Source organism: Perca flavescens, chromosome 11, assembly GCF_004354835.1.
Source record: "Perca flavescens isolate YP-PL-M2 chromosome 11, PFLA_1.0, whole genome shotgun sequence".
Taxonomy (NCBI): domain Eukaryota; kingdom Metazoa; phylum Chordata; class Actinopteri; order Perciformes; family Percidae; genus Perca; species Perca flavescens.
In genome coordinates, this window is record NC_041341.1 from 32,741,309 (window position 1) to 32,766,159 (window position 24,851).

General features: G+C 41.0%; 1 protein-coding gene across 1 annotated transcript; it reads left to right on the forward strand.

Annotated features, from left to right (window-relative positions):
* Positions 1 to 8: 8 nt before the first annotated feature.
* hibch (3-hydroxyisobutyryl-CoA hydrolase) lies at positions 9 to 24,118 on the forward strand. Its single transcript, XM_028591375.1, has 14 exons — positions 9 to 171; positions 511 to 553; positions 1,276 to 1,407; positions 2,629 to 2,713; positions 3,116 to 3,196; positions 3,317 to 3,369; positions 10,876 to 10,954; positions 17,985 to 18,130; positions 19,456 to 19,542; positions 19,702 to 19,760; positions 20,322 to 20,403; positions 21,353 to 21,472; positions 22,912 to 22,945; positions 23,165 to 24,118. Exons 1-14 carry the CDS (start codon positions 140 to 142, stop codon positions 23,278 to 23,280), a joined length of 1,149 nt encoding a protein of 382 aa, XP_028447176.1. The 5' UTR covers positions 9 to 139; the 3' UTR covers positions 23,281 to 24,118.
* Positions 24,119 to 24,851: the final 733 nt, after the last annotated feature.

A 24,851-nucleotide genomic window follows, 5' to 3' on the forward strand; every position in this document is an offset into this window, starting at 1 on the left:
CCACAACGACCAATCAGGGGGACCTCGGTGTCTCTTTCAGGAAGTAAACGCAAAAAAAGCATAGACAGTTAAAGTTCAGAGGAAAGAGAAAAGAAGCTGTACCTAAAGGTGCAGCAAAGGACAAAAGTCAAAGATAATAATGTCTTTAACCGTTTTGACATCCGCTTACAGGTATGTGGCAAGTGACGGTATTTCTTGCAAACGTATAGCCAACTAACGTTACGTTATAGTTTGCTGACATTAGTTTATAAAATGACAGACATGCTGGCAGAGGTTGAAGTAAGTCACTAGGATGCTAGCTACTGTATGAATGTAAATAAAGTAATAATATCGTGAATGTAAATTGTTGAACTTACAGGGAGTCTGAGGTCAGCTCCCCTATTTTAATGTTTGAATTTTACATAAATTGATAAGTTAATTTATTCTGAGGCTGTGAAATCAAATTTGATGCTATGTGTCCACTATGTGTCCACTATCTGTCCACTATGTGTCCACTACTGTTTCTTCCAGACTGAGGTCCATCTGCAGACTGCAGCGAATCCAGGGCCACATGGTGAGCAACCCCCTCTCATGTACTGTACATACATGTTGTATTGTAGCTTCTAAAGGTCTCCATTATAGTGAGGATTGTAGGGATGCAATTATATGGTTTTCTTTACAGCACAAATTTGTACTTTTTTTCATACTCACTAAATATGCAGATTCATAACTGTTTGCAACATGTCATTATTTTCATGTCACAAATTCTAATTCCTCTGTCAGCTAAGTATTGGAAGCAGAAATAGACCAGTTTTTATATTGCATTTGAACTAGTATCAGTCGGCATTGTTAGCATGCCAGTGTATGGATGCAGTGTTCTCTCCCATACCTGTTATGTGTGCTGGAACTCTCTTCAGCTTTAGGTTGCCATCACTCCTGACACATCACACATGTTGCTGTATCATTGATTGCCAGTGATGTGCATCCATTACATATTTTCAATGTGTGATGTGTTTCCATGTTCTGGAACATGTGCTTTCTAGTTTGTGTGTACTGATTTATTCATTTACACATACAGTAAGTGTCACTCTATTATAGTTACAGTATATTGTATTGAAGTGATGCCAAGTCATTAGTAATATTCAGTTTCAATCAAAGTATTTTCTTTAGTCAATCAAGCAGTTATACTAAGTTAACTATTTAAATCGGTTGGAGTGATGCAGCTATTTCAGAGTTTATTACAGTGTGCTGTGCTGTAAAGACTTTTACACAAATTGTGTCTCTCTTTTGAATCAGATGTCGAGTCAGGTTGAACCGGGGGTTCTTCTGGAGAAAGTGGGCAGCGCAGGTGTGATCACCATAAACAGACCCAAAGTCCTGAATGCACTCAACCTGCCCATGATCCGTCAGATCTACCCTCAGCTCAAGGTACGTGGAAAGCTCGGTTGATGCTATCTCCAACCGGGTCAAATGTCTCGGCCTCGATTGTTCCAAGTGTAATGTATTATACTGTAGCAGCGTGTTACTGATCGTCAGTGGCTGCCAGTCTCACTTAGTTTGAGGTTTTTGAGCAAATCTGTCCAGCTCTCAATAACCTTGTGACATTGACAGATTTGCTGAAAAACCTTTTCAAGACTTGTTAACAGTTACGTACTTTTACTCTGTACAAAAGCCTTTTTACAAACTATATACATAGGAATGTCATTACTCACCTAACTTCCTGAAAAACAATTCTATGGTTTGATGTAATTGGATACCAAAAGACACACACAAAAATATTTCTAATGATACAGTCATTAGAGCTGTAATCTGGCCTTAAAAGTTTGGCCCAACAAGTCCCCAGCCTGACAAGTACATTTTGATTGACAGCTTTTTAAAAGCCTGAACCCATTTATAGCCTGACATTATTCAAATGTGCACACAGCTCTTTTGCCTTTTGTCAAGAATGAGTCATTTATACATTTCTTAACATTATTTATTCATGACTAACGTAGGCTATAGGCCACTTGGAAATTGGAACAAAGAAATAAAATAAGTCCTCCAGAGGCGAGACTCTGGAGGACTTCACCTCTTCAGCATCCATTTACACGCTAATCGAAACGCATTACCTAACCGCTCATTTACTGTGCAACCCAGAGCGCAAGCCCTTAACAAATTAAGACCGAACCCGTCAAGTCCCCTCGGGTTCAGGCAGAGATCTTCAGCTCTAACAGTCATCCCTCCCATTGCATACAAATCGGAGGAAATTAGCACTTTTGAGCTAACTCGGGCACATTTACATTGTTTCAATGTTGATTAATGTTCACTGTCTTTTTCACCCTTTGAAAAATAAAGAAATCAAAAACAAAATTGTGGTTTTAAATATCCCAATATGCATTATGTGCCACTTGTTTAGTTTTTTGCCTGGAAGCCTTGACTCCTCTGAAGACCACATCCTAACAGACTCCATTCATCAAATGAGAGAAAGGTCTTTATATTACGTTTTGGTGTTTTGAATAGTTTAAATTTCTTGGAGCTTCTGTTTTGAAAGTCTAAACCTAAACCCCAAAATAATGCAGAAACCCCTTCCAGATAGAGGCACATGACATTAACACAGGATTTGTTTTTGATGAAAATGTTAATGAAATTTGTTCCTTTTTGTGATTCTAGAAATGGGAAAATGACAATGAGACTGACATTGTGATCATCAGAGGAGCAGGTGGGAAAGCCTTTTGTGCTGGTGGAGACATCAGAGGTAAGCAGAAGCTTTGAAGGATCAATCACTAGGGGTCTGTGTAGCCTAAGTTTGGGCCTCTCACAAATTCAGATCACACAGGTTACCAGTTCCTCTAAAAGAGGATCAGCAACGCTTGATAAACCCAGAAGGTTATGTAAAAACACTTATCGTTCTAAAGGTATTTCCACAATCACCAAAGACTCTTCTAATCATATGGATCAAAAAAATAACTGAACAATAAAAAAAATAGTCGCAACTGGAGAAATGGGTTTTAAATCTTTGTATCTTGTAATATGAATGGTTGCCCCTGTGACCTGACTGTATGTATGGTAATACATAAGAGGCACAAACTGGGCCTTGGGTCTGGGGAGCTTTTATGTGCAACAGTGTGACTGCAGCGAACATGTTTTCTCCTCTCAGCGGTCACAGAAGCAGGGAAAGTTGGAGATCCTCTCGCAGAGGACTTTTTTCGTGAGGAATACATTCTCAACAATGCTATTGGTAAGATATCAGTACAGTTATACCTGTATTATCAATTATATCCATTATGTATGGATACCTATTAAGTTAAAGTCCCAGGACCATTTTTTTTTTTTTACACACTTTATTTCATTTTTCAAGGAACATGCAGGAAACCATATATCGCCCTTATTGAAGGAATAACAATGGGTGGGGTGAGTACATTAATTTACATAATTTTTTTATGTTTTCATATTATAAGGTTGGGTAAACCTTTCACAGTTTCTTTATGGGTATTTGTATCTTAAAAGGCAGTGAAAATGTTCATGCCGGTGTTGAGGATCAAATATTCCTTCTTTTTTGTTGAGGGGTGTGATATTCACATGTTGCTGTAGGTGTCAGTAGAGAACTATCTGCAACTGTTACCTGAGGCCAGTGTCAAGGTTGGCCTCTGATTGGCTGAAATATGAAGTGACAGGGCATTGTTGCTGCCACTGGTTGCTCCCTCTAGCTGTCAGATATGTTTGGAATGTGAATTGGTACCCTTGCCCCACATTAAACATGATGACACCGAGCTGCCCAAACGCTCCTTTATGGCCTTGATCACAAAGGTCTGTCATTTATTAACCTTGTTTAACTGACTGGGTCAGACATGATATGTGTCTTTTAAATGAGTGTCTTGTTTTACATATCATGACCTTGACAGTGATTTTACGAGAGAGAGAGAGAGAGAGAGAGAGAGAGAGAGAGAGAGAGAGAGAGAGAGAGAGAGAGAGAGAGAGAGAGAGAGAGAGAGAGAGAGAGAGAGAGAGAGAGAGAGAGAGAGAGAGAGAGAGAGAGAGAGAGAGAGAGAGAAACCAAATATGTCTAAGAAGTTAAATAACATATACCAGACTTCACTGCCTACACTGTGGACAAAAAAAGATTTGTATTCTTTTATATATATATACAGTACAGTCCAAAAGTTTGGACACACCTTCTCATTCAATGTGTTTCTTTATTTTCATGACTATTGTCATTGTTTTTTGTTTCACAAAAAAGTGTGAAATAACTGAAAACGTGTTATATTTTTGATTTTTCCAAGTAGCCACCCTTTGCTTTTTTTGATAACCCTTGGTGTTCTCTCAATGAGCTTCATGAGGTAGTCACCTGAAATGGTTTTACCTTCACAGGTGTGCTTTGTCAGGGTTAATTAGTGGAATTTTTTCCCTTATTACTAAAAAAGCAAAGGGTGGCTACTTTGAAGAATCTAAAATATAAGACATGTTTTCAGTTATTTCACACTTTTTTGTTAAGTACATAATTCCATATGTGTTCATTCATAGTTTTGATGCCTTCAGTGAGAATCTACCATGTAAAAAGTCATGAAAATAAAAGGAAATGAATTTGAATGAGAAGGTGTGTCCAAACTTTTGGCCTGTACTATATATATATATTGTTGTTTCAATATATATATTGTTGTTGTTTCAACATACCCTTTTTGTAGAGAGAGAGAGAGAGAGAGAGAGAGAGAGAGAGAGAGAGAGCGTATGATGAGCTAAAAAGCCCTTTTGCACAACATTGCAACAAACAACATAAAGACACAGCCACCTGATCAACATATATATATATTTGATAATATAATTTGTTCAAATACTGGCAATTGCGGTGCACTATACACACTCTTGTACTCCTGAAATCTCTATTGGGGTATTTTTTACAGCGGTATGTGGTACAAATCAATATGTTGATCAGGTGGCTGTGTCTTTATGTTGTTTGTTGAGAGAGGATGAGGAATACCATGGGGATGGGGAGCTTTCTGTCTTATTGTTTTCAAAACTAAGTTTAAATGTATACTGTTTTGTGTGTTGCTTTTGACACGTCATATAGTGTTATTTTAGATGGGAAGTCAAGTCTTTGATACTCATGCACGCACTGTAACCCAGATCAAAGCTAAAAACCAAAAGGATTGGTTGGAAGAAGAAGGGAGTTTGAGCTGCATGCTTTTCTGACAAATAATTTAACGTTGAGGTAATCAGGAATAATATTGCATGGGAAGGGCTGAAGAAATAAAAGGACAGCAGTTGGACTTTGTATGGTTTTGTCCTCTGTTGACAAAGGAAAAAGAGGAACCAAACATGCTTAGTAGGTTGCCTGGCATACTCTGTGTGAAGGATGGCCAATTTAACCTGCCAGCCTTCATCGATATAGTGGTATGTGTCACGTAGCTCTCCGCGGTGAGTGCCGTCAAGGAGGAAGCCACAAAATTAGCGCGAAAAAATAGCTTAAAACGCATAGCACGTTAAGAAATCTATTCTATAGCCTATTTTTCTTTTCATTAATAATAACTTATTCAGTCAGAATTCTTATTCTCGGTTTAACCTTTTAATCATTAACATTACATCCCTATTTCTTGGCGTGACCGGTATCAATGTGGGCTGCTGTGGACTGACAATACAGAAAAAGCAGCCTGTTTTTGTTGGTACTTTTGTAGTTAACATTTCACACTATGCAGTTCATAGGGGAAGAATCCTAGAAGCTTGTGTAAAAACCATCTAGTTTGCTTGTTTGGACAGCCATGATGAAAATGGCACCCCCACTAACCCTTTTCCTTTCCAAGAGAGACCGAAGCTATGATTTATTTGTCAGAACAAAACTGCAAAGACAATGTTAGGTAGCAGCGTGTGTAGTAATGGATGCAGGGGACGGCTGAGTGCTTGCTTCTGATGTATGTTGCACCATATGGTGTGGAACAAGTCACTTCCATTTAGCCATCCCAGTGGAAAACCTCAAAAGCTGTTTGCTTATCGCACAATCTTTTTCTACTCTTCTTTTTGCTGTGGGTTTATACTGTAGCTCGGGGAAGTGATTTGAAGTAAATCTCTCCTGTCATGTCAGTACAGAGAAGACACTCATGTTGACGCAAACCATCCTCAGGGCGATTGCTGTTTAATGTGTGTAGTGGTTGAAAACAGGCTAGTTCTATATGTGGAAAAGTCCAAGAGGCACCAAAGTCCCTGTTCCCAGATCTGCACTGAGCTCAGGGCAGAACTCCCACGTCGAATGAGTATTCTGGCATTATTAGTGCTAACAAGCCACCAGGAAGTATGTTCTTAGCAGGTCAAAAGACACACACACACACACACACACTCACACGCTATCTGTTTGCCTAACATCAGTGGGATCTCATCTCACGCACATCATTCATCGCTCTCCAAGTTTAAAATCCCTAGAATTAAGGTCTGTGAATGCTGGAGTGTTATTAATCCGTGTCTGCTGTGTGCTTTGCGTCTGAGCAGACACAGTGTCTCTCTGTCTTTTTTAGCATGTTTGAGTTTGCTTTAGGGCTGCACTAACGATTATTTTCATTATCGATTAACCTGCCGATTATCTTCTCGATTATTCGATTACTCATGTGGTCCATGCCATGTCAGAAAATAGTGAAAAATGTCATCCCAGGTCTCAGAGTTCAAAGTAATGTCTTTAAATGTCTCATTTTTGTCCAAAACTCAAAGATGTTCAGTTAAATATGATATAAAACTGAAAAGTACAGGAAATCTCCATATTTTAGAGGCTAAAAACGGCATTTTCTGCTATTTTTGCTTGAAAAATTACCTTAATGATTAATCGATTACCAAAATAGTTGGCGGTTATTCTTCTATCGATCGACTCATCAATTAGTCAACTCATCGTTGCAGTTCGAGTTTGCTGTTGAGATTTCAACCCTGTAGTCATAGAGTAGGCTCCTCACATTCAGAACCCACTTGTTTGTAACAGGCGTGGCTGCTCAATTGTCCAGAGCCGTACGACTGTAATCTCTTTCCTCTGGAGAACAGAGCTCTTGTTTTGCTAATGTCCACCTCATCGAATGAGAAGAGAGTGAGAGCCCAAAAAAAAGACCTCAGGGCAGATTTTGATCCCTGCAGTAAGGTTATAATCAGCCAGAGCCTGTGCAGTGCTTCTTTTGGAAGTGAATACTTTGTACAAGAGTGATATGGAAAGTCATTTTCAAACAGGCGCCACTTTCACTTAAGTGTTTATAACTGTTATCTGTCACTTGTGTGTTGCTTCACTCCACATGGAAGGCTTCTGCATTAAGTTTTTCCACTCTTAATCCATAGTGTCACTAATCATTTCGGATTTAGCCACACTTGATACCTCTGCAAAAGCTAAAGCGTTACAATATTATTAGGGAGAGGTAGCGAGATTTGAAGTATCACCCCACCTGTTCTATCAATATTGGTTTGTATCCAGTAAACCAGATATGATGAGGACTTCATGAAGCCCTCCATATTCTTAGCCAGTGCAAACTCTCCCTGCCAGGTCATAAATTTAGCAGCCTATTCTGTTTGTAAGCACTAGCTATAAACATGCTCGTCTGCACACTTTTGCACATTTCCATTGTTTACATCAGGATCTGGAGACATGTTCTTATAAGGGGCTTGGTGGTACCACACCAGCACGTGACATTGTTCCACTGCTTTTATGGTAAAACTCTGGTAATGTGAGATTAAACGACCCCTCATTCCTCTGGGTCCATCCAGCTATCATTGGAAGAAGACTGTTTTTTTTTTTTTTTTTTCTTACTTTCTCTCATTGCAAAAAATGTTGCTTTTAAGGTTATGTTATTTCTACAGAAAATGGCTGATAGATACAGATAAATCAGTAAAATATGTAAATGAGCAGATTATATATCATTCAGTACCTTTAGTAAAAATTCATTACTATGAAATATGTTTTTATTTTCATAGTAACAGTAGTAATATAGTTATATGTAATAGTTATCACTGGGACACATCCTATAATCCCAGCAATGCAGAGATTAAAATTTTTTTGACCCGTCATAGTAGAAAAAGCACAGGTGTTACTAGTAACACTAATGATGGCTCTGTTCTATTCAAGTGTGATTTTAAGCAACGATTAATTTGTTAAGCAGACAAAACAACTATACAGCTCCATTATTAAAATGTAACCATTGTAACTTTCATAGCCTATCCATTAGGGCTGGGTATTGTCAATGGTTTTCTGAATTGAGTTAGGAACATTTCAGTTACAATACCAATTTAGCTTGGGTATTAAAGAGATTCTACAACTGTACAAGATTCCCTCTGACCTGCTGCATTCTTAAAAGTATCAATGTTTACATTAAGAACTAACCCCAAAGCAGTTACATTAATGTCCTTTTTATTTAACATGAACACACTACAGCAGTCAACACAATAAAGTGCAGTTCTACAAATCGGAAAATCTATTTTTAAAACCCAGCCCAACTATCCATTACATCCACAATCCCTTCTAGTGTCATTTTTCATGCATTTCATTGCAGACATTTTGGAGTTCCATACACAGACACTAGAGTTTCAAAGTTCACAAGTGTGACATTCAACCAATGAAATACAAATCTTTACAAAATGTCTATCTCATCATATGCTGCTAGATTGTGGGGTTAAAAGTCTTGAGTTCCAATTCCCACTCCACAAAGCCAACTTAATTTGTGAGAAAATGAATTTGAGTGTCTTTGCTCTGAGCCTGAAGTGTTAACGTGTTGCCAAAGCACAGTCCTCATGTAATTCATGTTCTAAGCTGACACAAGTCACAGTCTGTCTCTCTTTTCTTTTTTTCTGATTCTTTCAGAAGATGAACTACTCCAGGCAGAGGTCTGTTTAGTCTCCAGTGATCAGATATTTTAAATTCTCTGTGGTCAGTTGGTCACACAGCCTTAAGGCAAGCCCTGAAGCACTCCCCTCTGGCTCTTCGCTTGTCTCTTCCTCGCTGTTCGCTAAGAGCAAGGTGAAGACAGGTTGTCGACTGTAATCACACTTTCACTAATGGTTGGCAGGGATTCAGCCCATCTTTTATATATCCGTACACCGTTTTATTGGTCTTTTATGAGCCCAAATGCAGCTTCAGGTTGTCTAGTTTCTTGCGTGCTACTTTCATCTGTTCTACATGCTCTACATACATCTAATGAATCCTAATATGGTTGCTGCTGCTACAGTAAAGTTTTATCTTGACCCATGAGGGGTAATAATGATTTTTTTTTTGTACTGCCCCATACATAGCCCACAATGAATCTCTTTATCTGTTTTGAGGTTGATAAGGTTCTTAGTCAATACCGGTGGATCAGTGATAACACCGCCAAGTGCTGTGGCTTCCAGCTTTCAGTGCTTACTTTCTAGCCTTTACCTTTGAGCAAAGCTTTCAGTCTGAGATTTTCTGTTTATGGTGGAGAGTGGCAGTTGCTACCAACAGTTTAGCTAATTATTTGTACCCCTTCATTAATGTGACTGCCCTCCACAGATGTAAGTGTGTGTGTTGAGCAACACTATCCAGTGAAGGGCTAGTTTGCAGATATAAGTTTGAGACAAGGCCCCAAAGTGCTCTTTTACATCCCTGCAACAAGATGAGGGTCAGCAGCAGCACAATTTTCAAGCTACTCTGTTATGTTAGAATGCTTAGATGGTGTGTCTAAAACTCACTTAGCTATCTTTTTTGCACTTTTTCTATTCCAGCAACCAAAGTTACTTACGACCTTGTTAACAGAAGCTCGCTGGCTAAATTTGTAGCATTTATTTATTTTTATATTTTTCAGACATAACCTAGCTCTACGTTAGCTAGAACGCTATTTGCTCTTTTTGCATTGTGTCTCACTCTGCTATTTGGCTGGTCATATAGGGACGCCATTATGAAATGTGAAAGTCAACATGATACTTTGAATGTCCAAGAAGAAAACCCATGAAGATTGGATATTTGTAAGATGCTCCCAGAGCCTAGGAAAGCTGTAAATGTGTGTGAGGTCATCTCAGGATAAAGCCTGAGACACAGATACACATCTATTGTGTGCTGCACCAAATTGAAGCGGACTAGAAATAGAGAAATGTTTCTCGGCATCCGCATATGTCATATTCAGCTGTACAGGCAGATTTACGTGACTTGGCTATGCCCCCTTGACACAAGTATGTGATGAAATGAATCACCAGTATCATCCCAGCCTGCAGTTCATGTGTATGTCAGGGGATTACCTGATGACCTTGCACAGTCATTAATCACCACCAGTCAGTACAGTCGCTGACATGTATTGGATTTTTATCTGACCTGACCAGTAAATGACCATGCTCCTCTGTATAGATAGATAGATAGATAGATAGATAGATAGAGTTCTTTATTAATCCCAGACCATACTTATAAACAGTAACTTAAATAAAAAGCAGGGGACTTGGTGTTTTCACCCCTAAAAAGATGGTTAAAGTTTTAATGATTCTTTATATAATTATGTATTTCATCATAACTGAACTACATGGTAATTTACCAGTTACAGTCAGGCAGGACAATACACCTGTCTGTGTATCGACATGTTTTCTGCATAGAAGTCAAGAATGTATGCGAGGGGATATTGTTTCCATGGTAATGGTAACCTTATAATTTCACACACACAGTCTAACTGTACTGAAAATGTCCTCTGGCCAACACTGCTCATTAGCCTTCACCTCTCTCCCTGCTGGGAGACACACACATAAATCACACTCCCACTAACACAGGGTCGGCCTGATTAACTTTATTTTTTATTTTTTTCAGTTTCCATCTCAAACTTCAGCTCAGTGCGTTTGTTATTTATGTTTTCTTCATGCCCTGTTTCCCCTCCTCTGTGTATTCCTCGGCCTCTGTTTCCCCCTCTTTCCATCATATCATAGAATGTTCTTTTTTTTTCTTTTTTTGCTAACCTTGATCTCCTCCTCCTGCAGGGCGTAGGTCTGTCAGTTCATGGACGGTTTCGAGTGGCCACTGAGAAGACACTGTTTGCCATGCCAGAGACTGCCATTGGTAAGACTGTCCAGCTGCACTAGCTGCTGTCTTCCTCGAGGGAGGGGTGGGGTTGGGGGTGGTCATTGGTTGGCCCACATCAGTGTGAGAGGGTATCTAGACCATTCATTATGTAGGAGCAGTGATTTCAGTTGCAGACCCAGCTGGATCCAATTCATACAGTATGCATTCAGAGACATGAGCTCTGTCTGCATGGGAAGTTGGGAAAGAATACACAGACGGATAGATGAGTTGGATTCAGCACAGCATATCATTGATGACCTCATGCTGATGAAAATGGGTGTGAAGCAGTCGTTTCTGAGGGCAGGATGTCTCATTTCCCAAAAAATATGTTTACTCAATGACTCCTTTGCAACTTAAACTAATGACCTCGAAGATTTTCAAAAAAATGTCTGTTACCATCTATCACTGACTGAAGTAACACAATGGTGATTGAGCCTAGGACCCACGGATGAAAGCCCTTGCATTTGCAGTATTACGAACTGCGTATCTGTGGCGACATTCCCGGTTAGAGACACGTTTTCCATCAGCCAGCAGTGGTTGGTCCAGAGACGGTAGGCGGAGCTAACGCAACAGACTCACCCTTCAACTCTTGAATTAATATATACTTATTGATAACATGATATTGATTCAAACTATATGGCTTAGCACTATAAACGCATATAAAGCCATGACCACAGGACACATAGAGTGTATATTTTTATTTTGTCTGACTATTTTACAAGGATGACTAATTAAACAATTATCCAAAGGGAAGAGAGGGGATCCAAAACTCTTTAGTTTTCAAATAAATCAAGGCTCAGAAAATTCAAATTGCATAATTTGATACCACCAAAAATATGCAATGATACATACTACAATTACACTTATCTGTAACTACATAGCTTGCTGCATGTAGAAATCAAGAACTTATCTCTTATCTTCCGAGTACTAAGCTTTAGTTTGCTTTTTAGCTAATTGACGGTGTAGACAGATGGCCGTCTCTTGAGGCACTGAGGAGATTAGTAACAAATCTCTAGCAACTAACAAATTACATCTGACGTTGGCATAAACTCGCCGGTTGCAACTTAAACCCAGATGGCTTATCACAGTTCTATAATTGTGTATGAACATAATTTATCATGAATTATGTTCAGGAAACTATTCTTTGTCTTCTTCTCTCCTTCTTTCTTTACACCCCAACAGCAATACATAACTTATGGGCTCTGAATAGACCGAGTGAAAAAGATCCGTCAACTGTATATGCTGTTATCCAATAAAAAATGCCCACCAATTACTGCCTCGAGGTCTGTTTGGAAAGAACCAATGAAATGCCTCCTTGCCCCGCTGTGCGTACTCTACCCCTCCCGTGTACGAGCCTGAGCTCAGTGCGCTTCGTCACCGCGTTGCTAACAGTAGTTTGTTTTAAACATTCGGTATGATAATAATAGGTGTTTTCTTACCGGTGAATGAGACATGAAGTAAAATTGCACTCTTTTCTCTGAACCAGCGAGGCAGCAGTGCTCGGGCACGTCTGTGCGTGGGCGGAGCCCTGAGGGCAGGGGCAGGGGTCAGACAGAGCCCCGAGGAGATGCTACTTCTCGCTAGCTTTTTAACATTACCAACCCTGCCTTTAAAGACCAGCAACTCTCGTTTTCTGCAAAGTAAAATTACTGTTTTGTCAAAGGGGTCTGGTGGCTTTGAAGAGAGCATAGCTAACAGCTTCAGTTCCCCGTCATAAAGGGCTGTCTGACAGCAAGGTAAGGTGGTGAAAATACTCAAACTATAGCGTACACTTAAACTTATATTGATTTATTTAGCTGGGCCTCTTTTTACAGCAGTACAATGCTTAGCTTCTGTGCCTGTCCTCCTGCCTGCTTCTCCAAACTGGGGGGGTGCTGACCTCCATCTACTATAGCTAATACACTGACTATGGAGAAGTAGCTCATACAACCCCACTTCAAAAAAATCTAAACTATCCCTTTAATGGATATTTAGGTGGTCCTCTAACATCTTTGATGGTTAGTTGAAAGGCTCGACAGACTTACTTCCCTATGGATGGGGTTGGAATCAAGTGACACGTAGGAAATTCTTGGATTGTGTTGTGCAGAAGTTGCTAGGTTGTATGTATCTGTTCATTTTCTCATAAATTCGACTATGCATTCACCCCCTCATGCTCGCAAACTTCCAAGGACACTCCCGCATCCTCTATTAGTCACACACACACACACACACACACACACACACACACACACACACACACACACACACATACCAAGCTTCTTCCTGAGCATTCTGGGCTCGGACTCCATAATAAGTCTTCTGACTCAGATGTCTGGAGCAGTGCAGGGATGAAGATTATGTTGTCAGCGGAGAGGAAATGAGTGTAGCAGAAAGAAAAAGCTGAGGTTTTTTGTTAATGGTGTGTGTGTGTGTGTGTGTGTGTGTGTGTGTGTGTGTGTGTGTGTGTGTGTGTGTGTGTGTGTGTGTGTGTGTGTGTGTGTGTGGGGGGGGGGGGTGGGTGGGTGGGTGGGTGGGTGGGTGTGGGGGCGAGGCCACAATGAATAATAGGAGGAAATTGGTTATATGAGGACATTGATATACTGCGTGATATGTACTTTCTGGTTCTCTGTTTAGTCTCATTATTGATGCTCATAAATAAAGCAGGAATATCCCAGTGTCTTTAATCTCTCCAGTCACTTTGGCAAGAAGGCAGGACATCCTCTTCGGAGCTGCTGTGGTCACACATTGTCACTTGTTTATACTAAAGACACTTGGCTTCCAGGCCCTGCGCACCACCATTAACTGCCTGTTCCATTCTGCAATCAGAATTTCACACTGCACCATTTGCATTTGGGAACAGCATTTTCACAGAGATTGCAGCTGCAGTGCTTTGAGACCCTACAGTACGTGCTTATTTTAGCCTGGATCCTGGGGTGGAATCCTCTCAAGAGCCACTCTTATGTGCTGCAATTCTTATTGGTACATTGAGTTTGATGACCTCATGTAATTACTGGCCTTTCTGAGCACCGGTCTAATCAGTTATTGGCTGACTGAAAACACCTGTGTTGGTGTGCAAGGTCATTTTCTGCTGATATGGGTCTCCATAGGGGTCTCTCTCTCAATGAAAACACGGACTTGTTGTCTTTTTGACTTGTTTGTTGTCTTGATTGTTAAACACCTACCTAATTGGCAAAACCTACCATTGCCGATTAAAATGTATCTGTTCACTGTTCACGAGTTAAAGTATTAAAGATTTATTCATGTTACGTTTAGTAACATTTATTCATCTTATGTCATTCTAATGAAATAGCTGCAGTGTTTCCCACATGATGAGTTAGATTCTATTTGTGGTGGTAGCTTACTGGTTAGTGAGCAAGCAAGCTAGCATTAGCCAGCACCTGGCTGGGTTAGGGTTACTGTAATCTTGCGTTGCCAGACCTATCTCCACAGCTCTGCGGAGGAAAGTCTGGCATTCCTGGATAGGAGAAAAACGTGGTCTGGTTTATTGACCTTTCTTTAACCAATCACAATCGTCTTGGGCTGCGCTATGTGCCGGATGGAGCAAAGGTGCCACTTGTTTTGGTGGAACATGTGTACATTCAAAAGTTGTTTTAAGGCCGTGACACACAGGGCCGATAATCGGCCGTTGGACAGTCTGGCGCGGTCAGTGACTCGAGTCTGTTCGGTTCTGTACTTCAGAGAACATCGTACTACCACATTTACCTGACAGACGTGGCCGATTCAGAATTTACTCACAAATTATCACAATTAAATTGTGGGATAATGCGTTATGGACTGATGGCGGTGCGCCACGCGCCACCCTATCTGGCCCGTAATGAGAGCAATCAGCAAATATCTGCATTAATCAACCACCAGAACCCCAACCGAGTACAGAGACGGATTCAGCTCCAGGAATGTGAGTGTGCGCAGAGAGAGAGAGACGGAGGGGGCTGAAGAAAAGGTGGAAGGCAATGCAAATAAAGAGTAAATTTCTGTCTTTTTCGTCAACGATATTGCATGTTGATATCGCCACAGTCAGTGTTTAATGACGGCGATGCTGCCTCGTCATATAGCCTATCGTTGACAAATGTAACACTTCAGCAAAGTTGTTATAAGTTAGCAGCACACTTGAACAACCGGACCCAGGGTGAGCATAGAGAGTGAGTCTGAGGTGGTCAATTTACAGCTCACAGCAAGTTAATACAATATAGTGTCTATACGATTTAGTGTCATCAAAAATAACTTTTGATTGAGTTTCCTCTAAGCGAAATGATCCAAGTGAATTTAAGCTGGGCTTTTATTGTGAAGGGCAGAAATTGTTTTTTTGATCGAGTTTCCTCTAAGCGAAATGCTGAGTGAATTTAAGATGGACCTTTTATTGTGAAGGGTAGACACGGAAGTGCCAGCGTTATGGCAGCGCTTTTTTTCCCAAACCTTTTTTTCTGGCGGCCTTTTAGTCACAGTTTAATATCCAACACTGTCCAAACTGCTCCAAATTCTAAACCCAAGTTCATTGGAACGGTATATGAGATATTTCAGACAGACCCCACACACACACACACACACAGGCTTCCTGATTTTATTAGATTGATTTTTATTAGTTGTAAGTTGTTACTAATTATAGTAACAAGGTGGATAAAACATGCAGGTGTGCCCTCATTACTCTGAGTAGCAAAGTCATCACAACAACATCTTCCACATTTACATAATACATGTTGCAGAAGTGTGAAAAGAGCTTAGTAGGAAAGCTGTTCCCAGTGTGTGGTATATCCTCAGACTAGAACATCATCAGGGGTGCAGAGAATTTAAATGCATGCACTCCTTCAGTTTGGGGTTTGGGAGTGGGAAGCCAGGGGTTCTCAACTTGCTGCAGCATTTAGCTGCTCCTACTGGTTGGGTGGGGTGCAATCACAGTTGGGGGTAGAATTTCGATGTACTGTAGTGTGTATGTAACATCCTCCTGGTGAAGCCTGTTAATTGGAAGTGAAAAGTAGTTATGTGTCACAGGGGTAGCACATAGCTGTCTAGAAAAATCCTAGTGGAACCTAGGCTATTGAAATAAAAACTCCCTGCTGAGACTGACTCTTTCACAGGGCATGTCTAACTACTGTCATGTTTATTGACATGTTTTCCCACATCTCACATGTCATCTCATGATTGCCAGATGGACGAATGGAAAAGCTCTGATCTATTGTCCCCTTCTGGTTTTCATAATGTTATCAGGGCTTCCCTTGCCCTTTAAGGAACCCTGGCTATGATTTATTTATGAACCCCCTTCCTTCAGTCCCCCACCACTACCAACAACACTTTATAATTCAGCAGCCACCCTCGTGTTGGACCCATTGGTAAAAAAAAAAAAGAATTATATTAACTCCCTCATGATAACTATGTGTGTTTTTATGCCTCTGCACCGTCGACAGCTGTGGCCGGAAGCTTTATGTTGTCAGGTTGTCCGTCCGTCCGTACATCCCGTTCTTTTAAACTCGATATCTCAGGACCCCCTGAGGAATTCCCCAAATTTAGCACAAACGTGCTCCGGGACTCAAAGATGAACTGAGAAGGGGAGATGTTTGGTCGGATACTGAATCTGTGACGCTAATCTCCAAATGGTGATTGTTTAGATCGTCTTTGCTGCCGGGTTGAAGATGTGTGTGTGAAGCATCAACCCTTTGCTAAAAAATACACTTAATACCTTTTTTATTAAAATTGCTTCAAAGTCTTCACTACATACAGTATATTATATTAGTCATACATGAATATATAAACTGCAATTTGACTGGTTGGCGAGGCATGCAACTCTCTCTGTCCCTCTCTCACACACACACACACACACACACACACTCGTACCGTTACTACACTCAAGCGTCAAAGTTATCCCTTTCTATGGCGGGATTAACACATTTAACCCAGCACTGCTAGCATTCTGAACAACAGCCATAATCTGTCACATTAATAATATTACATATCCAGCTGTGAATCAGGTCAACTCATCTAATCCCTCTTTCCCATTCACCCCCCCCCCCCTCCCCAGCTCATGGCACAATACAAAAGCTGTCAGAAAACCAAGTGTGACCAATGGGATCTCATTTGCTGTCAGAAACATAGAAATCAAATTGAAACATTATTGTGAATACAGACTAAATTCTGTACGGATTAAGGCTGTGAATTTTTCATAATCATAATTGCTCGTAAGCCGTATGTTTACCTTTTTTGTAGTGCAGCAATCATTTGTTTTGTTAATGGTTGAACTTAATCATGCTGGACGTAAATCACATCTGGGTCAGGTGGAAAGATATTTTAGGAAGGAGGGGCAATGTGGAGGCAATTCTGACCCTTTTATTGTACACTCAACAAAACAATGCTACAATATTCTGCAGTATGGTTTTTAGGTTACAGACTGTTTTTCTTTTCTTTTTTTTTTCTTCTTTTTATTGGTATTTGAACCCCCTCCCCACCGCCCCCAAACCAACCCTCTCCGACATACTCTTGTGGTTACAAAAAGGAAAAAGAAAAGTATTACTTCACCTTATAGAAAGAGAGGTACACCTAAAATAATAATCATATTACAGACAGAGAAGACTCTACTGATCCAGAGGTGTAACCTATTTTCTAAGATTGGTCATCCCAGTCTTTTGTATCCTTCAAGTTATCAAAATAACCCTGAATTTGGACTTACTTCCCAAGACTGTTTTTCTGACAAAACCATCAAGACATTTGGTCTGAAGGAAAATGTGATGTTTTCATCTGTTTTCTGATGTTTTGTAGTTCAACGGATTGATTGATTAATGTAGAAAATAGCCGATTAATCAACCATGAAAACAAATTAGTTCCACTCTTAGCTGGCTTATGTAAATTGGTGCTAATGTTTTGCAGTGTACTTCATTACAGACATATGTCAATCAATGCTAAATATTCTTTACATGCTTAGTGACATTTGGGCATTTGACAGGGTGAACTGGTCCGTGACAGATTGTCATATTGCTACATGAAGTGCCTGTGTATTGAAACTGTACAAGAATGTGCCTAGTTTTGTGTTTTATTTTGACAGGGCTTTTCCCTGACGTGGGAGGTGGCCATTTTCTGCCGAGGCTCCAGGGGAAGCTGGGACTGTTTTTGGCCTTGACAGGCTTCCGTCTCAAGGGGCGGGACGTGCAGAGAGCTGGAGTTGCCACTCATTTTGTCGAGTCTAAGAAGGTACAATAACTCAAGTTAGTAGATCAAAATCAATGTCCTAAGAAACTATACATTTTTTATTTTTTATTTTAAACCATAGCACTGGGTACCAATCTTCATTACTTTTTAGGCACTGACCGAATTTCCTCCTTAGTATTGAGTATTGAAAAATGCCTCGTCATTCAGTACCAAATTACAATACCTAAGGAGCAAATCTCATCCTCTTCAGTGAGCCAATAAGCATGCAGCATGCTTCTACCAAGATCTAATAATGCTGATGATTGGCTGTCTAACGTTACCCGTCGTAGAGACACGCAGAAAAAACTCTACGTTACACAGAGTCTATTGTTGTATTTTGAGAGGCTTGAGTACAGGTGTAAAGGAGCAGAAAAATAAAATAAAAGATTTCTACCGTTGCAATTTCTTTTTGTTCAAATGGATTTTAATGAAATTGGTTTGGAAAAAAAGTATCCTTCAGGAACCGGTATCAAAGTCCCAGTGTCGGTATTGAAACTCTTTGAACGATACCCTAACCTTCATGAAGGAATAATGCTAAATGAACCAGATACCAGACTGCAGACAGAAACTCGACAAGCCACACAACCAGGATTTTCTCCATTATACTACTTTCAATTTGTTATCTAATGTACTTGATGTGCTGTGTGCGTGTGGTGGTGGTGCTGCAGGGAAAAGGCAGGACAGGAGCGTGGTGGTGGTGGTGGTGGTGGGGGGCGGGGGGGTTAAAGCTCCACTGGAAAGCCGGATGCTGAGTCACTGGGTGTCTCACTCTTGCTTAAAGCTGCCAAAATCCACTGGCTGTTCCAGAGGCCGGGTGTGTTTGTCTTGCTGTTGGCGTGAGGTCAGAACAGTGGGCGGCCCCGTTAGTTTAAGACTGTGACCTTGATTTTCAGGACAGACGTGCAGTGGGGTGGATTTAGTTTATTTGGGCAACTTTTACAGCAGTTTGACCAACAAAAAAAGGGTGGAAACAAATCTCTATATCTGTCGCATTTATGTGTTATTTTCTCATTGTATGAAACCATAGCTGCAAATTGGAACCTATTTTGGAATATGGAACTGTGCTGCCGGATTAGTTCAAACCTGCACACAAATCCACAATGGAAGACATTCTGCAATCCAGAGTAGCCAGTCCTTCAAATGTACCGTATATCCTTAGTGAGAATCCAAGAGGGAAAGATCTGCCTGCATCCAAAAACTGATTGTTTTTAAAATGATTCTAGCCGAGGGGCTTGTAAAAAAACCACAGTCGACTGCACACAAACGGGCGAATTGACAAGCATATTTTTCAGTGGCTAATTTTAATGTCAAGCCTTCTACTTCCACAGATCCCAGAGCTGGAGAAGGAGCTGGTGGACTTGAAGTCTCCCTCTGCTGAAGACGTCTCCAGAGTGCTAGACTCCTACCAGAGCCAGGTTAGAATGCTTACACAAGCCATATAACTAACACTGGACTTGAAATATCCAGAACAGCATAAATAGGCAACGAGTTGCCCTTCAGAAATCAGTTTCCATGTGAACGCCGGAGAGTCTTGGCATATGTCTGTCTGTCTGATAGTTGTTCTCTGTCCACAGAGTAATCTGGATTCTGAGAAGCCCTTTGTGTTGGACAAGCACATGTCTGATATTGACAGGTAGGCCTTGAATTTCTCTGTTCCCAAACATAAACGTTATCTGACGTGTGTTGCAGGAAAACTAGTTCACAGCTTCTTACATAAAACATCCTTTATGGGGGAGCCCTGGTAACTCACTTGGTTGTGTACCAAGGCTCCTCACCACAGCAGCCGGCCCTTTGCTGTATGTCATCCCCCTTCTCTCTACCCCCCTTTGCTGGCTTCATCTGTCCTATGAAATAAAGCCCAAAAAGCCCAAGAAAATAATCTTAAAAACAAACAAAAAAACCTGATAAGGCTGTGATATTCTGTATTTTTTTATTGTCAACAAATGCCATGAAAAGATAAAAACCAACAATGTGTTAGTCCGTGAGCAGCTGGGCAGGGTAGTTTTAGCAGATGTTACTCAAACAGGAGTACATGAGATAGTGGATTTGTTTGGTGTTCATTTATGTTTGGTTATCTAATAAGTGGCACCTAAGTAGCGAGGAAAATGACATTTTTGATTTCGGATTGAAATGCGAGTGAACTGAGGTAGCATGTTGAAAACACGAATCCGTGTTTGTCCTTCCCTCCCTTCAGGCTGTTCAGCTCCAGCAGCGTGGAGGGCATCGTGCAGAACCTGAAGGCAGAGGGCTCAGAGTTTGCTAACAAACAAGCCGAGGTATGATCTTGACCCTGCGGCTTCATCACAATCACTGACATCATTCATTTATTCTCCAAGTACAGTAGTTGTACAAAAATGTAGCAACACTGGCGTGGAGGTACGCTGACAGTTACTGTACTATTTAAAAGTACTGCTGTACCTGGGTACGATCCCTCTCTGCAGCCCTGTTACCCCCACCATCAGATAAATCCCACTGACAGTGCTGGGATGGAGCCAGGGCATTATTTAGCATTAGCGGGATATGTTAGTAATTAGTGGTTACCTCGGTTAAAGCACTTTAGTCTTGTTGGCCCGACCAGAATCCCTCCTGGGAGATTTCGGTGCTCTTAGCAGACCACCGTGGCTTCATAAATCTGATCTCTGGATGGATGTGACTCGTATCTCTGATTCAGTTTTTCAGGTCATTTCCACTCAGATGGTCCAATGAGATCAAACCTGGGAAGAAAGGCGTAAAACCTTATGTAACATGGAACACATGACCCAGATTAGGACCCCACCCCCACCCCCTTGTCTACCCCATCCCTCTCCTCATTGTCATCTCTCCTGATCACTCCAGGATTGATAATACTGTACCACCAGTCAGCGGTTATCGGTTTATTACTTGATTTGTAACATTTGAAATATGTTCATACTTTTTCATACCTTTTTTAACTGATTCGAGGCTTAACAAATCTTGTCCGGCTGCTTTCATTCTGCTGGGTTCAACGAACTGCTTCAAATATTTATTATAAACCCACTTCCTCAGTTACTACTACACCACTGACTCCCTGTCCCGCCAGGTACATTAAACATTCATAGCCGTCTTTGTCCTTAGTTTTTTTACCATTTTTTTTTATTTGATAATTTGCTATTGTTTTCTAAGCTAAACACTAATGAAGCCGTCCATCCCCACCTTTCTGTTCGAAGCCTCCTACACAGAAGAGTTCCCTGTTGTCTTCTCTTCCAGACCCTGACCAGGATGTCTCCCACATCCCTGAAAATCACCTATAAGCAGCTGGAGGCGGGTGCAGCTCTGAGCCTGCAGGACGTGTTGGTGATGGAGTATCGCCTGAGCCAGGCCTGCATGGTGAGAACCAACAGATTTACTCTAACTGGAGCCTCAACCTGCAGAGACGTTCTCAACATACAGCTGGATTTTCATACTAGTAGTAATCATAATTGGAGGCTTAGTCGTCTGACTCACGGAATGTAGACTGTTGGTATAAAGCCGGCCATTGGCGGCCTTTTTTTCGGACTGAATTCTCTTTCCCTTCCACTATTTCGTTGTCTATTTTTGCAAGGGCACCATTGCTGGGTCCTGGGCTTACCGCCGCCAGAGACAATTGTGATTGGTTTAAAGAAATCCAGACAAGATAGAGCGTTTGTTTTTTCCCGTATCCCAAAATGATCAGCGGTGCTGCCAGACCATACAGCGCTGTATGCTATGCAAGACTACAGTAGATGTTTAGTTAAAGGAGAATTCCGGCCAATTTTTACGTTAATCTTGATCGCTATAGCTACGTGAGTACTTTCGATAGAAAAAACCCCGACCCGAATCAGTGCAGGTAACACTGAGAAGCTGCAGCTACGTACTACAAGCGTCCCCTGAGCTAAAACGGCAGTGCTCGGGGCAAGTTTTAGAGTGCCTTTGTGCCTCTTAACAGACACAAAATGCAATTAATATGTCTGTGCCACAAGAACAGGGCCCTTACGAGTCAACAAGATGCATTTTCAACTCAGACATTGTTTAAATTCACCTACCCTGGTCCCTGTCTCGATCCTGCCAGTAGCTAGCTTGCCCTGCTAGCTGATAGCCGTTAGCTGCTAGCTGCCGTTTGGTGAGTGTATTCCGACAGGCTTCTGTGATAATCATCCCAAAAACAATCCACGGAGCGGTGGTGGTGTGGCTATGTCCTCCAGAGGACAGGTCATGTCATGTCTTGAAGTGTATTCCCCCCTAAAAAAAACAATAGTGCTGTAGTAGCTGTTAGCTGCTAGCACTAAACGGCAGCTAGCAGCTAACGGCTAGCAGGGCAAGCTAGCTACTGGCAGGATCGAGACAGGGACCAGGGTAGGTGAATTTAAACAATGTCTGAGTTGAAAACGCATCTTGTTGACACGTAAGGGCCCTGTTCATGTGGCACAGACATATTAATTGCATTTTGTGTCTGTTAAGAGGCACAAAGGCACTCTAAAACTTGCCCCGAGCACTGCCGTTTTAGCTCAGGGGACGCTTGTAGTACGTAGCTGCAGCTTCTCCGTGTTACCTGCACTGATTTGGGTCGGGGTTTTTTCTATCGAGAGTACTCGCGTAGCTATAGCGATCAAGATTAACGTAAAAATTGGCCGGAATTCTCCTTTAATGATTCTGCAATTGCGTTGCATTCTTTAACATCCTTAAAGTTAAAATGTCAGTATTACATATCTTAATCATGTGCAACAGCTGTTTGACTTTAGCTATCTTGATATGTTAGATTAAAATCTAAAATGATTTTATCTCATGGGATTGTTTCCGCTGTTTTGCAGAGGGGCTGTGACTTTTATGAGGGTGTACGAGCCGGTAAGTCAACACAAAGTGGAACAGGGTGGATGTAACGATGTAGCGTGATGTATATGGATTGCACAGAGAGCTATGCGCCTAAAGCACAGTGAATAAAACTGGTAATATTGATTCTAAATGTTATTTAATGGATCAAATAAATACTAGTTTGCTTGGCATCATGTCAGTCACATCATCTGATCCCCCTTTCTGCGTCGTGGTTTTTCTGCATGTTTCCAGTGCTGGTCGACAAGGACCAGAATCCCAAGTGGAAGCCGTCGACACTGGAGGAGGTGTCTGAGCAGGCCGTGGAGCAGTGCTTCTCCTCGCTGGGAGACAAAGACCTGACTCTCTGATGCTTCCCACCTTCAAACGCACACTACCAAGCCTTGGCCAAGCCTCCTGTCCCCACATCCCTTTTTATGGTCAGTCATGTGTGAGGACTGTACTGCTGAGGACGGGAAAAAAAAGTCTATTCATTTACTATTAAATACTGGGGTGACATTTTACAGGAAAATCCAGGCAGTTGAAGAAAAGGTTTGACTCACAGCCAGGAATCTAAAATAGTAGCAGAAGAGGTAGCTAACAGATGCCCTGTGTGTCACACATGAAAAAATGTTTAGTGTAAACTGGCTCCGCAGTGGAAGTGGAGTGTTTTTTTTTTTTTTTTTTACATAAGCAATGACTCTCTTCTGCTGCAAATGCAAGGAATGTGCCGCACAGAAGCATTAACACGAGGGCAGGGGAGGAGAATCCGATCCCACCACTGAGTGCTTTATTCCATTTCCTGTGGGTGTTTGTTGATGTGACATGGATCACTGTCATCTGTATTTCTGCAGTGTGGTCACTTGTTCTAATTTAGCTTTTGTCCTTTTCCAGTGTTTTTCTCCTCAGTGGTATTTGTAGTTTTTCAGATGAAAAAGGGTATTTTTTGACATATCCAAAACCACACTCCCAGGACGAGGCAGATTTAGAAGTATATCGATATTGGTTCTGAATCCATTTACATGATTGTTACATTGCTTTTCACGTTACATCGCAGTTAACCTTCTCTGATGGACAAGTCAGTGTTTTTCAGTAGGTATCCCATCACATCCCTACCATTAACTCTCAATTGCTGCATTATTTATGAGACAACCAGTCACATTAGACATCCATGTTGGAACAGAGGGCAATAAACAGTTGGTAATGTGATATCAAATGTTGTGTGTTCTTGCTGAGGGAAGAAACGGCTCATGTTTTGAAGAACTACATTTATAGAGGGCCGGATGTTTTATGACCTGCTTATAAAGTGTCCGTGTGGCAGTTTGTTATCAGCAGCACTAAGCTGCCTCTCGGATAACTGTAGAAAGTAAACATTGATTTTAGTTGCACGTTGAGTTATAAACTGGTCTTTTTAAGCTTCAGCGTTGGCAGGAAGTGCTGCACATTTTAACGACGAGGGGTACTTGTACTTTAGGGGTTTCGTGGAAAGATTGGAGAGTAGAAATAAATTTATGAATTGATTAAAAGAATATATCCACATATTAAAAAGGCAACCTCTGAACACTACATGTTGCAGGGGATTTGAAAACGCCCCAAAAAAAAAAAAAAAAAAAAAAGCCAACACAGAAGTTTAAACGGGTAGCCAAAAGTAATGACTTAACTGTTCAAATGATTAGCTAAAAGTAATGGAGAAATGGTTCAAATAGTTAGCTAAAAGTAACGTTAATGGAGAAATAGTTTGAACATTCAGCTTCACTCCAAGAAGTAGTAGTCCAGTAGGCTAGTATTGGTACAATTACTGAGCCAACCAACCAAAAAGTTTGGGAACCACTGGTCTAAAAGATCTTTAGAGACCACAGTCTGTTACCAATGAATGAGCAAGCAAGCAACACATGAAGCAGGTTTCAGAACAGTTAGTTGTGTTTTAATTAGGGCTGTCAAT

Excerpts from the sequence above, each read along its gene's own strand:
- hibch (XM_028591375.1), top strand. The coding sequence starts at position 140 with ATGTCTTTAACCGTTTTGACATCCGCTTACAG. Across the intron at positions 3,370-10,875 it reads AAGGAATAACAATGGGTGGG|GGCGTAGGTCTGTCAGTTCA; the intron begins GTGAGTACATTA and ends CTCCTCCTGCAG. Across the intron at positions 19,543-19,701 it reads TAGACTCCTACCAGAGCCAG|AGTAATCTGGATTCTGAGAA; the intron begins GTTAGAATGCTT and ends CTCTGTCCACAG.